General features: G+C 36.8%; 1 protein-coding gene across 1 annotated transcript in view; it reads left to right on the plus strand.

The window, feature by feature from the left end:
• DENND4A (DENN/MADD domain containing 4A) overlaps positions 1-15,915 on the plus strand; it is a 38,458-nt gene that overhangs the window by 21,725 nt on the left and 818 nt on the right. The window contains exons 13-29 of the mRNA XM_009886845.1: positions 813-946; positions 1,818-1,953; positions 2,560-2,766; positions 2,860-2,988; positions 3,257-3,401; positions 5,502-5,621; positions 7,181-7,321; positions 7,481-7,489; positions 8,263-9,356; positions 9,722-9,905; positions 11,090-11,184; positions 12,211-12,386; positions 12,487-12,633; positions 13,095-13,305; positions 13,557-13,811; positions 14,323-14,440; positions 15,160-15,322. Coding sequence (XP_009885147.1) covers positions 813-946; positions 1,818-1,953; positions 2,560-2,766; positions 2,860-2,988; positions 3,257-3,401; positions 5,502-5,621; positions 7,181-7,321; positions 7,481-7,489; positions 8,263-9,356; positions 9,722-9,905; positions 11,090-11,184; positions 12,211-12,386; positions 12,487-12,633; positions 13,095-13,305; positions 13,557-13,811; positions 14,323-14,440; positions 15,160-15,322 — 3,464 coding nt within the window. The remainder of the gene's footprint in view (positions 1-812; positions 947-1,817; positions 1,954-2,559; positions 2,767-2,859; positions 2,989-3,256; positions 3,402-5,501; positions 5,622-7,180; positions 7,322-7,480; positions 7,490-8,262; positions 9,357-9,721; positions 9,906-11,089; positions 11,185-12,210; positions 12,387-12,486; positions 12,634-13,094; positions 13,306-13,556; positions 13,812-14,322; positions 14,441-15,159; positions 15,323-15,915) is intronic.

Consider the following 15,915-nt stretch of genomic DNA (forward strand, 5'->3'; position numbering starts at 1 on the left):
TTCATGGTAAAATTGCCAGTTACAAAGCTGTAAACAAAACAAGTGCAGCTGTAATTTATGCTTAATGATAGTTTTATTACAGATTGCCTTTGTTAATGATGAGCTGAATTTCTATCTTAGCTATGAGAGGACAGGACCACCCAATATGTGCAAATATTTTCACACCTACAACTGTTGAGTTATCTGAAAGAAAAAAAACACCGTCAACCTTTACCTTTCAGATTCGTTTTTTTTAGAAAAACAAAGTTACTTCTATCCTTTTAATTTTAGTAAGGTCACATGTTTTTATTCCATTATGTCTTTGAATGCATGTGTATTTCTGCAGTCTCTGCAAACTAGCGTGGCCTTAATGACTATGTAAGTGACTGAAATTGCTAGATAGTGTTGGTTGTAGATTCTGTGTACATCAGACAATTGGCTAAAGTTTCTTATTGTTTTCAGTGGTTAAAATGGGGGGGAGCCGTATTTTCATATTTAAAAATAAAATTAAAATTACTAATGCGGTTGGAAGCATAGTCCCACAAATGGTTGTATTCAGAAAGATTAACCTCTTTGTACAACTATTGACAGTATTTAACTGAATATAGTCAATTCAGAGTATATCGTTAAACATCAATTATTGTGTTGGGGTAAAGTTTACAAAAATGATGCAGCACTTACTATTCTCATTATAACTTTGCAAGACATCCTTACTTTTAAGATTCAATCCTTTGATGCTGATACAGACTTTGCCCTGCTTGACCATACAGATTTAACGGCAGAAAATATAATAACACCAGTAACTACTTTTTCTTTTAACATAACTTCTCCAGGTAGATATGGACAAAACTGGGGAAACAAGACTTATAGAGCTGGATGAGTCATACAAGAGTGAGCATACAGTTTTCATAACACCACCTGAGATCCCTCATCTGCCAAATGGTGAAGAGCACCCTCTACAATACAGGTAACCCAAGGACACAGTAGGATGCTAGCCAAAATCCTGACAGCTGCTCTTGTCAAGTTTAGTTTCTAGGTTCTTGTGATAGCCATGAAGTACAGATTTTTCCTGTCCCTTTATGTTGCTCAAGTAAAAATGTGTATGTAAAATGTCTAGTGTGCCAGTTCTTTTGAAGTTTTAATGATTTTGTGTGTGTGTACACACAGAAGCAATAATACTTACTAAAGCTGGCTGTGTGTTCATGTTACATTGTGCTAGCTATTGACACATTTTAAGGTTAAAATTGAAATTAATGGAGCCAGTCTGTTGGCCTGCTGCTACTACTGATACCAATACAAGCTGCAGATACTCTTTGGAAAGAGATAGTACCTTTCAAAGAATCGCTGAAAACTGGTGTTACTAGTTTAGTAATTATGTCAAATGAGTTTGTCTGTTGGCTTCTTCATTAAGTCTGAGAAACCTTTTTAAATCTAATTTAATCTTTTAGGTAGTTTGATATTATTCATACTGGTTTTTTTTATAAGCCTCTGTCATGTGATGCTCACTAAGGACTAAGCCACATCCTATATTTTTTTCTTAACTAGAATCAATACTAATGCATTTGACACATTAAAGAAAATGCTATGAGAGCAAACGTATTTATCAATTTAAGTTGCTTACACTGAAATAACAGGTTAAGAGACTGTGCAGGTTTATGAAATCATGCAGATGGATTAGTAAACCACTTTGTCAATGGTGTCTTTAAAGGTTTACTTTTGTGTTTTCTGTGTCCTGTGTAGCTTCTAGTGCTACTCTGTAATTGATTTCATTTGCTCTTATGTGATGTGCTTACTTTGGAACTGCCTTACAGATGTTAAGTGACACATTTCTTTTACAGCTATAATGGATTTCCAGTATTAAAACTAGATCTGTTTGAGCGACCTGAAGGATTTCTCACCGCACCAAATAATAAACTGTCCTCAAAAGCCAGTAGTCCCAACAGCCCATCGCCAATGTTCAGAAGAACAAAACAGGTACTTGCAGGCATTCTTGTAGCGTGAGGCACTTTGGAAAGTGACAGCTTGCTACCTTCATCTTGAGTTTGGCTATAGAGACTGACTGCAGTGACTGCAGCCTGATTAATGATTTGTCACTGATACAGTGACTATACGGTAGCCATGCTAATTGTTCTTTGGATGTATACCTGTGCTTCTTGCCTACACTGTATTGTACAGGGCCCCTGTACACAGATTGCCGTTTGCTGTGCTGTCTCTATACCTTCCACGGTCTTCACACTGTTCTCTATAAGCATATACTGTTGAGTTTCCACATCCACTTTTTGATTGCTTTGCACTGTCCAGGGCCTTAAGAGGGGCTCTAACTTTCAAAAGTTCCTTATAAAAAATGCAAACCTCAAGTAATAGACATAAATTTAAAGAAATGCACGTTTTTAGGAGAGAAATATGGCACAGCAACTGTCTTTGGTATCACTCTGCTTTCATCTTTTTTCCCCACTTTGAGTATGTTGTTCATATTAATGCTGCAGTTTCTGTAGGTATAACAAGTGTTCAGTTTTTAACATGTAGGTTTGTGTAATGTATATGTAAATATACACAAATAATCTTTATGATTCTTTACAGGAAATTAAATCCGCTCATAAAATTGCTAAGAAGTATTCATCCATACCACAGATGTGGTCCAGGTGTTTGTTACGTCACTGCTATGGTCTTTGGTTTATCTGCCTTCCTGCGTATGTGAAAGTGTGCCATTCAAAAGTCAGGGCTCTGAGAACTGCATATGATGTACTACAAAAAATGCATACCAAAAAAATAGATCCACCTGATGAGGTAAAATAAGTCAACCCCATAATTCCAGAAATTGGGTTTTATTGAATGGAGTTTGACTACAGAAGCACAATACTAACTTATGTGTATTTTCAGGTGTGCTACCGAGTACTCATGCAACTGTGTGGACAGTATGGTCAGCCTGTGCTGGCAGTGAGAGTGCTTTTTGAAATGCAGAAAGCTGGTGTTGACCCTAATGCCATTACTTATGGCTACTACAATAAGGTAAGTATTTTTGAAAGCGGGGGGGGGAAATGCATTTTTATCCAGGCAAATAGAAGCAAGCAAAATAAGGGAGCAGTTCAGATGTAATGCTGTTATTTCTAGTAACTGGAAGAAATACAAGACAGAATAATTGTGTTGTCTTTTTTTTTTTGTGGATTTAGAAGTTTACTTTATAACTGCCAGCATAACCCAATTTGAAATTTAAGTTAATGTGTTCACACCTGACTGTTCTGTAAGATGACTTTATTTGACTTGGTTTCCAAACTAGGCCGTTTTGGAAAGTACCTGGCCTTCAAGCAATCGAGGTGGCTATTTCCTATGGATGAAAATACGAAATGTTGTTTTGGGAATAGCACAGTTTAAAAAGGCATTGAAAAAGCTACCAGCAAGCACCTCGCATACAGCCATTCCTGGTAGAGTATTCACATCCTTTCCTTTTTATTTTCATGCTGATAAGAAAATAATTTCAAAAAGCTTTCTGCTGTGAATTTGTTGATAAAACCATTTCAGGGAGAGAAAAAAAATTGTGCGTAATTTTTAAAAAACAGTGCTTTTTTGTGTGTCTTTGAATCCAAAATAATCTGCTCTTTATTGTATCAGCTCTTCATGGAGACAAAATATGAACTGGAAATCGGTGTGATAATTATCCCCAGTCATACAATAGCCACACTCATAACTAGCAGAAACTTCTGTCCAGCCTTGCCTTTTTTTGTTTTCCCTCTTTTTCTTTTTTTTTTTTAATGTTAGTTAAGCAGGAACTAGAACTAGTCCTCGAGTTTCTAGTACTGTTTGCAGATTGTGCGTCCCAACTGAAATGATCGTATTTATTTTTGTCTACCATATAAGTACAACATTTGAGGCTGTAAATTTTGGGTTTCTTTCCTTTTCTTTCCAGTAAAAATGGACGATATTCAAATGGCTATATTACCGTGCTGGTGATTAGCTGTAGTTTGTATTTTTCGTAGGTACTACTTTCCACAGTATTTATAACTTATTACTAGTCAAGCAAGATAGTACATTTTAAAGTACCAGCAATATCATTAGTTTGGTTGTAGTTGACCTTGGAAGACCTTTAAAATATAAATGTATGAAGATCATCTGAATCATCTTTTGAGGTCCCTTCCAACCAGGGCTGTGCTATGATTCCAAATACATACAAATAAATCTTTGCCCTGTCAAACAGAATAGGTATGATGGACTTATGGCTGGAGTATTTCTCTGAGACCCAGGAGACTACAGTCCTACTTCTGGCTCTATCACTAGCTTTATGGGTGACCTTGAACAAATTTACTTTATTTCTGCCTGTTCTTCGTGAAGCTGACCTTCCTGATAAACCACCTTTTTGAAAAACATCTGTGCAAAGCACTATATAAGAACTCAGTGATGTTGGTCGCAACTCGGACCGTGTAAAGGAAGTGTAATTAGTCCTTTACTAAGTAACTGTCATCTAGATACCTAATCGTATTTGCTTTTGACATCATCTGATTTATCAAGATTTCTTTGCTTGAAATCACATAGCTAGAATCCATGCTGACTCTTCAAGCAATCCCAAAAACTTTTGCATAAATCCCAGACTATTTTGTTATCTTTACAATAGCAACAAGGTTTTTACCCTCTCTGTAGAGATTCAATGCAGCATCTTTAGGGAAAAGAAGGAAAGAATTTCAGCCATTTTTTACCCACTTGATCCTGGCCAGGAACTTACTGTTATCTCCTAAACTACATCAGAGTAAACCCCCTAAAGATGCTGTGGGACTGCTGGAGACTTCAGGTTGTCCTGGACAAAAGACATGGAATGAGTGTGACTTGACATGCTCACTAGTATTTTTAGTGAATGGAAACTTTCTTGTGTGCTTTGTTGCTAATGCTTTATAACAACCTGGAAAAGGAACAAATATGTTAGTGTTAAGTAAATTTGGGGTTTGAAATCAATCGATCAGACTATGTTAGTTATACTGTGGGCAGCATTTTGTCTTAAGAATGACCAGATAGTAGCTTGAATGCTTGCAGCACTTTTTGGGTGGTGTTGGTTATTTTTATTTTGATCTTATTGTGCAAACAAACTCATGGTTGCTGCTGCATTGATTAATTTTTTTTTTACTTTCTAGAGTAAAACCATGAGAATTATATGTATTAACTCTGAGAAACATATTGCTCTAAAATGAAACCATGTTTAGATGACTCTTAGAGTTCTTGAAAAGATGTGACATTTTGATCAAATAAACCAGGGAACAGAATCAAAGACAAGCAATGCTTTAGTAAAGTATTTAAAAAGCAATATTGCAAATTTCCCCTTTTATTTCATCATGTAGAGCATCGCTTCAATGTTTATACTGTACAAGTAAGCCAATCATTTTTCTCACTTTTTTTGTGGTAAAACATTCACTGTTAATTGAAATGTACTTGATAAGAGGCGTTTGAATTACTGTGGATATTCAATTTATTCTGTTTAAGAATGTCATGCTGTTACATACCATAATTGTCTTTATTCTGTCATTGTCCTGTTACGATAGGGGGACTTTCAGACTTTGGCAATAACACATCATTCAAAGAAGAAGCCAGGCAAGGGAAAACTTGTCTTCAAGATATACAAGAACAAAAAGAGGACAAGAGAGAGAGTGACTCCAGTTCTTGTATGTATCTCGTGAATATAGATATCTAGTTCATTGTGGATAAATAGGGATTTCAGCAAAAGCTAAGTGGGGCAGCTGATTATTTTTTTGGCAGTGAGGGTGTGTGATAATGCTAGTTTATGCCCATGCCTTAAGTTCTTTTCTCTAAATGTAATTTTCTGGATATCTAATGGTTTCGCTTTTAAATTTACAGTTCTTTTTTCACTCCCTTCAAATAAGTGATAATGGTAATACAAAGGCTTAATGATAATTACAGCTTAATGTTTTTGTCTTTTAAAAAATTAAATTGCTTTATAGGCATAATCTACAGGAAAGCCTTTTCTAACAATCTGTTCTCTTTATAAATCCTGTAAGAGGAGAACAGCTGAATTTTTGCAGGTCTGTGAGAGGTCGAAATTGCTCAGCTCTCTGATGCATCTCCCAAATTTTGAGAATTCCAGAAATGAGAACAGCTTTGGATTTCCTGTGGGCCTCTTTTTTTTTTTTTTCTTCAGGTTTTACATCTGCTGCTCATGATTCCCTTAGCTGCAGTTGAGCAGCATAGACTTTATGCATGCATATAGCAGATCAGATTGTGTAGTAAAAATGTATATGTACTATAGATTCCCATATACATTCATTGAAAACACTCTTCATAATAAATGTTCTCCTCATAATATCACTATTTAAATTTTTCAGTGTGCTTTCCCCTATTATTTAACTATCCCCTTGTCAAGTGGAAGTGGTGTAAAAGTATGAGAAAACATGGAACCAGAAAAGTTACTGCAGTGTTTTTTTCTCCACAGTCTTCCTTTTAGCATTAGTGTTTTTTCTTCAGTTTGTTTGAAAATTTGTGTGTTACCCGTGGTGATAAGAATATACCTGTAAGATGGCAGGTAGGTTATTTAGGTGTAACAGAACTTTTGAGGACAGAGAAAATGTGAATTCTGCTGAAAGCTTGTCTTATTTTTAGGCATAATTAAGACAAGTTTGTGGCTCTCTGTAGACAAAATGTTTTGCACTTTTGAATACAACTTGGGAATATTAAGTTGCTTGAATTCCTTTAGATAAGTAATTGTCTATTTTGGGTAGCCACCTGACAACAGAATTTGTCTTTCATATCTAAAAGAGTGGAATATAAGTACTGTAACGTTTACTTCATTCCTTTTGTGTGGTCATGGGGGGTAATGAGATCTGCATGGAGAGGATCCTTGGCCCTGAGCTCTTGCAAAGGCAGGAGAAAATACTCTTATGCCTATCCTTTGTGAGTGAACTAGGGTGCTCTTAGTCTCCAGAACCACTGCAAATTTTGGTATGCAAGTGCGGGTTATTTGGACTCTGTGTACAGAAGCTTAGGGAACTTACAGTTATAAAAAGTAATTTCGGGAATTAAATATCCATAGTTCAATTGTTCCAGCTTGAAAGCCTCTGCCCGAGTAGTTATCAGCCTATGCATCGTGAGATATGTACAACATGCTGTCACTTAATCCTGCATAAAGCATCTAATGGGGAACGGAAACTTGAGATTTAAATTAAATTGCTTTGATCCTAAAGAGCTGTCTGTCCTTTTCTATGTACAGTGTCGGAAGTGGAGAGTGCAAAGGGGAGTGGTGACTGTCTACCTAAACTTAATTATCAGAACTCAAATAATGCGAAAGCCACTTCTAGCATAGTGCGACTCAACGGTACAGTTGACAATACTGTAGGAGAAGCTAGCACGGGTGAGTGGAAGAGAAAATAGATTTTGATTCTTGTGCAGTTTTGTCTATATATATTCCATTTCTAACAAAAGTGTTAAGTAGGGTACCTGAGTTCTGTTTTCTGCAAAACTTATGGTATTTTATTGGTGTAGTGGCAGCGGCCGATGAAATCTGTGGGAGTGAGTTTAGGTTAGAATCTGCATATGCTGTGTCAGGGAGATGTGTCTGAATATTCTGCATTTCCAGATTTTTTTCTTGTTTGCTCTTTTTTTTTTTTTTTTTTTTTTTTTCCCCCCCATGGTTAACATCTGCTTACTTAATCCCAGGTCTGGGTTTTTTTTTTTCTTATAACCTCCAGTAACTAATAAATTCCTTCAGGATGGACAAGAGGTTTCTGTGCAATACTATTAAAAGGAACTTTCAGGCATTTTCACAAGTCTTCAGTAGTGTCAAATCCGGTTCTTATAATACTGTCAGGTGTACTTGAAGTGCTGTAATATCATACTTTAAAGTCTGCATCTTTATGCTCTGGCAAAACAATGCAGATTTCTCTGACAATAACTCCTTTTGTTGGCTCTGTTTCTAATTCATCATGTTAGAAAGTGTTACTTTTTCTACCATTTCCCAGATACCTTTCCTGTCCTGAGCTTTCAAGCCTCTTAATAATGGAGTATGTCTCCAAAAGAGGAAATTGAATACATCTGAGACTTCTTGATGGTGTGTCTCGAAGTACTTTTGAGTTGTATGATTTGAGTATCTTCAAAATATTTTATCATCTGACCTTTCCTAAAAGTTATGACCATGGTCAACTCAACTTTTCAACCACTAGCACAATGCATTGTGAAGTCCATCTCTGTGTTGTAAACTGTTTGAAAGATGAGACAAATTTGCATTCTTTTGTAATTTTGTTTAGTTTTCTTGCAGAGCACGAAACAAAGCACCTTGTTTCATCTGTTTTTCAGAGAGTTCTGTAGGATTGCTGTTTACATCACCTTTTGAGGATGCCAGTGAAGCAGAAGTTATAAAAAGTAAATCCTCGAGAAAGAGACATAAAAGCGCAGTAGAACCTGACTTAAGGGAGATATCATGGGAAAGCAGGAACCGTAACCTGAGTGGAGATGGCTTAGTGGGACTCATGATAAATAGAATAAATCAGGAAGCAAATCCTGGAGAAATTGTTGAAAAACTAGGAGCTGATGCCAAAATCCTATCCAGTGCATTACAGAAAAGCATAAGGCCAAAAACTCTTAATATCAGAACTTCCTCTTTAGGATCTAAGAGAGAAAGCCTGGAGAAAGAATCTAGTGATGAAGACGCAGCTTTTGATTGCAGTTTTACAGATAAAACAGAGTCTCCTGTTATTTTTGATCTGGAAGACTTGGATGCAGAACCTGAAACATCTACAGCAGTGAAACCCTCCAGTGAAAAATCCAGAAGGCTGCAAAGGAAGAGCAGCTTTCCAGTAAAGCCAGTTGAAAAGACAGATGTTGAAACTGGATTTGATCCATTGTCTCTGCTGGTCGCCGAGACAGAACAGCAGAAAGAGGATGATGAGGAGGATGATGATAGAAGTGTCTCTACTCCGTCTGCGAGACGAGATTTAGCTGAAGAAATAGTCATGTACATGAACAATATGAGCAGCCCTTTGTCAAGTCGTGCCCCGAGCATTGAGTTGCAAAAACCCTATGATGACAGAAATGCTAATAAAAAGAGTCCAACAGTAATCCAGTCTTGTAGGAGGTCCAGCCTTCCCCCAAACTCCCCAAGGCCATCGAATCTTACCAAATCCAAGAGTTATCATGCAAAAAATGAAGAAAAGCCAAGAGACAGGCTTTGGTCCTCCCCAGCTTATTCCCCGAACAGTCCAGCAAAGGAACAGTCACAGGATGCAACTAGCGCATTAACACTTGTGTCTTCACCGTCATTCAACTTGGATACGCTGCTAACACCTAAGTTTGACGTTCTAAAAAGCAGCATGTTTTCTGCTGGAAAAGGGGTTGCAGAAAAAGCTAGCAAGTGGTACTCAAAATTTACAATGTATGCTGCATCCTCAAAGGTAAATTTTTATGATTATTGCCCCCCCCAACTCAGTTCCAATAATTAAGGAATAAGCTTTGTAAAGGTTTAATCACCAACTCCTACGTGATGAATCCTCCATTTGAATGACATGCAGCATGGTAGACTACGTGTGTTAAGTTTTAATCATGTTTGAGTTGCTAGGACCCTAATTTTATTGTCCTGAATCAAACAAAATTTTGGTCTAGCATGAGTTCAGAGTATATTTAGTGGGAAAACATAAGTATACCTGGGAAAACAAGTATACGCCTTGAATTTACTGACAAAAAGAAAGCTGCCTCTTATTTTCAGAAATATTTTTGCTTTCCTTCCCATTTCTCAGTGGAATTTGTTTTCTTCTCTCAGGATCAAAATTCAGACCGAGCAAGTGTTTCATCTCTTGGAGCTCTGGACTCGGAATCTACTTCTCTAACTGATGAAGATGTCTGCAATGATTTTGAAAGTGCTTCTCCTCAGGAGAATACCACATCAGAAATTAAGGGAATTGGCCTCAGCAGAACAAGTCTAGAAAGCTCAGCTTCCCACGATGGCTCAGCAAAACAATTTGACCAGTGTGGTAAGAGACAGCTTTTACATTTAATTCATTGAACTGAACAAAAATATTCGAGTTTTAGAAGTAGTTCTTTTATAATTCTCAGTTTGGGATCATCCTAGTCACTAGTCCTTTTTGTGGCAGAAGTAAATTTTTTCTTTTCCTACCTGCAAACTGTTAGTCATACAGCTATGTCCATACTTATAGACACTTTTATTGTGGAAATTTGTTTTGGGTGTTCTTTCTTATGGAATAACTTGCATAGTAACATCCTGTCCCTGAATATGTTTCTGGATGCTACAGCTATGCAAATAAGAGACTCTCTGGGTCCTTTGGTATTCATGTAATCATCTTATTTGTGTAAGCTGTACAGCTCCAGAAAACATCTGTAAAAACTTTCAAACAGTAACTTTATTAGTCTAGTCTAGTTTTTTTTTCTAAAAGTAGTAAAAATCCTTTTTAGAAATTTGTTATCATTTTCTATAAACCACTGTTGAAGTTGATTATCAGACAGACTTCGTATTTTTAATTTTTTTTTCGTAATCTGTGCTGGATAATTGGTAGTGACTGTTACATCAATTTCTGTACCATTGTCATTATGGAGTATGGTTTTCTAAGCTGAATCAGGATGAAAGGAAGATCTGTCTAATTGGATCCCTACACTTAGCTCCTAGAAGAGCATGCCCAGATTTGGCACTCCAGTTTGTGGGATGTGGAGGAACTGGAGAGAGGGGCAGTGGAGGCTGCAGTCATGTCCAGGGGATTTGGGGCATCTTGAGGCTGAGGGGAGCCTGGCTCATTTAGTGTGGCAAAGAGAAGGGTCAGGGATATCTGCAGCCACAAGCAGCACCTCCTATCCTTCCCTAGTTTTTGTCCAGGCAGAAGGTGTGGGTATGAATTACTCAATCTGTAAAACTTGTTTCCAAGCTACCAACTGTTGTAAAAGATGAAAACTGAACATATGGAAATTCTATGTTGGTAGATTTTATTTTTTGCTGTTGTTAGTGCTGGGCAGATGGTAGCCTCGCACTCTAGCTTAGCATTTCTTTCTGTCTGAGTATATCTGATTTGTTGCATCTTTCATCACACATTTTGTAACTGCAGTATTGTTTGACCGAAAACCAGTTTACTAAAAAAGCATATTCTGAATAACTAATACTTTGGGTTTCTTCTGTTAATAGGTTCTCTTTCAAAGTTCCCTTTACCTGACAAATCGGAGTTGATATCTTCTTGCAGTACAAGTAGTACCAGCGTGTTTCAGAACTACGCTATGGAGGTACGGGATGATTTATTGATTTTAATTGATATGCTAAAAGCCTATGTCTTTAAATATAAACGCTATCTGAATCTCTGTTAAAGTTCAAAGCTTAAAACTAACCCACTGAAAGGTACATAAATATTTCTGTGACAGAGTAGGTTTCATTTCAAATCCTGCTCTAGAAACATCTTTATTGCAGTCCCCTTTTTTGGTCCTTAAAGCTGCAGTTCTCCAGAGTTTGAGAATTAGATGCTATTGACTTCAGGCATTTAAATCCCTTGCACAGCTGAATTTGTTTAAAGTGAAAATACCAAGTCTTAAGTAGCACTGTGCATTTAAAGATACAGAATAGATAACTAGCTATTTCTTGTTGTAGCTTCTAAAAAATCATTTTGCTTTTCACTGTTACACTGGTTTTGGGTGGCTCTTTTTTCTTCTGTCTTTTTTCTTTTTCCAGTGGATTTGGATTAATGACTGGTCATTTTCATCTTTTTTCCCTCATCTCTATTATACTGGCAGTCACTACAGAAGAGTGTTTAAATTCTAAGATTAAGTTATGTAGCTGCGTAAATATTCCTGTACCGTATATGTTTGTGAACAGATTATGAATGACATGTTATTGTTAATATAATTGAATAACTGGCTGGCTTTAGGCTGAGAAGCAATAAAAGGGTCAGCTAACCCGCTTTGCTCGTGAAATAAATATACTTTAGCTTAGTTCCAGATTCCAGTCTACTTGCTACAGTAGAACAAAGGCCTGCATTTAATAAATTTCTCAGGCAGTGCTCCTTCCAGTTATTTACCGTATCAGCTGTCTGGTAATGCCGTTTGGATTTAAGATTTAATAGTTGTTCTAAAGTACATAAGTTTAAACCCAAATGTTACAACCTAAAGCCTGGGAATGGATATGTGACTGAACTTGTATGCAAGTGGTGAGCAATATTCATCAAGGGGCAAAGATTTTGGCTGTAGTTTTAGCTGCCTTCTAAAAGACAAATAGTTTTGAAAGTGTCATAACAGAACACTGCTATCTGTTGTATGCAGGTCCTCATCTCAAGCTGTTCACGATGTCGAACTTGTGACTGTTTAGTTCATGATGAAGAAATCATGGCAGGTTGGACAGCAGATGATTCAAATCTCAATACCACGTGTCCATTTTGTGGCAACTTATTTCTGCCTTTTTTAAGCATAGAAATCCGAGATCTTCGGCGACCTGGACGGTAATAACATTGTTTGAATTTTCCTCAATTTTGAATGCTCATAATTGCGAAGTGGTTTTTGTTTGGTTTTAGGTAATATTAAGCTTTTCTTTCCCTGCAGTTATTTTCTGAAGTCCAGCCCTTCTACAGAAAACATGCAGTTCCCATCACTTTTTTCAAATCAGAGCGGGAAGTCCTGTAACACTGGAGCTACTGTTGGCCTCACTACATCTCTAATGTCTGTTCAAGAGGATTTAAATTCAAATAGGTAAACCTGCATATTCTGCATAGAAATTACTCGGGCTCTCTGTGAATATGCATGCATTCCTCATCAACATAAATAAATTTCATAAGATGCTGTCTGAAGAGGAGAAACTGATTTTAGAGGGGATCTCCTTGCTGCCTCTCCCGTATCTCTGGGTTGGCCACATCGTGCTTTTTCAGTCTGATGTTTGCCATTTCATCCCTAATATAAACATTCATGTAGGCATCTGTAATTCTGCAAATTTTATGAACTAGTTTAGAATGTTTGTGTTCATTATCAGTGCAAGGGGGAATAAAACTTGCACTGTAGCATGAATTAGTGTGGTGGCTGACAAGGCAGAATTTGAGGTATCAGGTCAATTATTTCCAGTTTATTTCTGTGTGTCTGTGTACGTGTTTGAGCACTCAGAGTAAAACAAAAAGCTGAGATTCTTAACCTTTTTTTTCTTTTTCCTCCCTCCCTAGCAAATCTAAGCAGCATGACAATACTTGTGCCAGAAGTATCCAGATCCCCTCGGGAAGAAGACAAAATACCTCTGGGTCAGAATGTACAAGTCACCCTGTAGCAAGGAGTATCAGTACTTTTGGTCCGTTGGAAGAAGATGAGAAGGAAAACCAGAAGATCAGCCATATCATTCCTACTGGTAGCCTGCCTGCTACTTTGCAAGGACCAACAGTGTGTAGTTTTTCTACCTTAAATGTTGTTTTTTCTAAGTGTGTGATAGATTAGAAAAATGTGAAACAGCATCAGAACAGAATTAACCATCTCAAATGACAAGAAATACTAGGTTTTATTATTGAAACTAATATTAGTTGTACCTTTTAGGTGTTGATGTGTCTCATAGGGAACAAAAGCATTCATAAGACTTTGTAAAAATAGTTACATTTTGACTAATGGTTTGTTTGTTGGTTTTTTTTTTACCATAGGATTCCTTGGGCCTAGAATGGCGCTTACCTAGTCCTGATCCTATAACAGTTCCTTATCTCAGTCCTCTAGTGGTATGGAAAGAGCTTGAGAGCTTACTTGAAAATGAAGGGGATCATGCAATAACGGTGGCGGATTTTGTAGATCATCATCCTATTGTGTTCTGGAATTTGGTGTGGTATTTCAGACGCTTGGACTTGCCCAGCAACTTACCCGGATTAATACTTTCTTCTGAGCACTGTAATAAAAACTCCAAGGTATGGAATCAGATAAGAAATGCTGACATGTGGGGAACGCTTGCTTTCCCGTCTAGGAAATCATTAGATAATTCAGTAAGTCTTAGAAATGTGTCTTAGAATATGCTGGGTCCAGTCCTGAATTGGTAAAGAACATGTCAACTGAAGGAAAATATGCATAACTCTGGAACTTGGGCTCAGCAGTACTTGTGTGGGATAAGTGTTCAGCTCTTACCAGTCGTGCTGTAATTTGTGATCCTCAGTTCCAAAGAAGGTAAGTTCTAGATGGTTTTATTGCAGTTTGACTAGTTAAGCGGTAGAAGGATTGTAGGAAGATAACACAAAATACTTATTTGCTATGTCACTGACATCCTGTGCAGATTTAGTGTTCTCTGGTTTTACAGCAGTTTTAATATTAAAGCTTTTTACCATGAGACCTATAGATTTAAAGATACATTTTTAATTTTATTTTTAATGTCCTTTGTCATGGCTTTGTAATAAAATATCTTTAAATATGCATTCTTCTCTTCAGATTCCACGAAACTGTATGTCAGAAGACAGTAAATATGTTCTTATTCAGATGCTATGGGACAATATGAAATTGCACCAGGATCCAAGGCAGCCTCTGTATATTTTATGGAATGCTCAGAGTAAGCTTACTTTCTTGTGGGTTTTGGTGGTGTGTTTGTTTTTGTGGTTTTTGTTTTTTGGGGTTTTTTTAAAGAACAATTTTCATTGTGAGGAACTGAAGAATATGTCTTGAAAAAAGATGTCTTTGTGGATAGTTCACGCAAGATACATAACTGATTTTTGATCATGCTGCTTTTTGTCTTGCAGGTCAAAATCGCACTCTTTTGTTTGAGAGTGAGTGTTAAGTTTGGTGTTGCTATTCTATGTGACTTGTTTTGGGAGGGAGGGAGGGTGGTTGTATGTTTGGCGGCAAAATGCTTGAACAAGTTTAGTTTTCCAGTGTATCTGTTTCAAATCATTGACCAGTAGCTCCAGTGGCTTTTTCCTCATTGGGAAGGGAAAAATAAGAGGGAATATGTTTCAGTGATACACTGAACTTCTATTGGAAGTTCATCTACTTGGCTTGTTTTCTTATTTTTAGAATTTGCTTACCAAGAGTTTTGTTGCCAGTGTTGGACCATGTGCCTGAAAATAGCTCATGACCCATTACAGCTGTTGAGTTTTCTTCTATGTGTTTTTGTTTCTTACGTTGATATTATTTTGACTCGATGTTTATTGTTCTGTATTCACTACATATATGTGATTGTTTTCAGTTTGCATAGCCTCCCACGTTTTAATAACTTCCTGCTTGCTACACAAAGAATATATTTATTGTTACAGTGTTTCTAATGTTTTTCAGCCCAGAAGTACCCAATGGTCCATTTATTGCAAAAAGATGACGACTCTTTTAATCAGGAGCTCTTGAGAAGTATGGTGAAAAGCATTAAGATGAATGATGTGTACGGACCAATGAGTCAAATATTGGAGAGATTGAACAAATGGCCACATATTAAAAGACAGCGGTAAGAATACATAAGAATACATAAGAATGCTTGGAGAAAGTGAAGTTGGACAACAATAAGGCTATTGTAATATGAATTAAATTCTCATAGTGTGTTCTTTAAAGACAAAAAGACTTTTTCAGCAGTTCCCAAATTTATCATTCAGTCTGGTAAATATTCTTTTTTGTCATAACTTTCAAAAACTTAGTTTAGAAAAAAAAAATTGGAGAAACTATTTTTCACTTTCTCCTCTCCTCTTTACAGCCACCTTTTCTTCTTACCTCTGAATAATGGGATATCAAGTAGGGAGTATGTATGTCTGTGTATATTTTGTTATTAAATGTTATTTATATATTAGCAGTTTTCTTTAAATAAAAACCCTACACTTGTTCCTAGGGCGCATGGGTGGATTTTTTTTGTTTTTAAGTCTCCAGTAGAGAACAGAAGAGGAGTTAAGGAGAGAGGTTAAGTCTCATATATAGGAAGCTTTTTTTCCGTTAGCAGTGGAATTAGTGACAATTGTTTCCTATGGATTTATATTTCTTGCCTGGATTTACTGATTTTTATGTATAATAGGATATATAGCAGTCCTTTCAACAGCTGGAGCATTAGCA

The sequence above is a fragment of the Charadrius vociferus genome, unplaced genomic scaffold (genome assembly GCF_000708025.1).
Source record: "Charadrius vociferus isolate BGI_N301 unplaced genomic scaffold, ASM70802v2 scaffold190, whole genome shotgun sequence".
Classification (NCBI taxonomy): Eukaryota; Metazoa; Chordata; class Aves; order Charadriiformes; family Charadriidae; genus Charadrius; species Charadrius vociferus.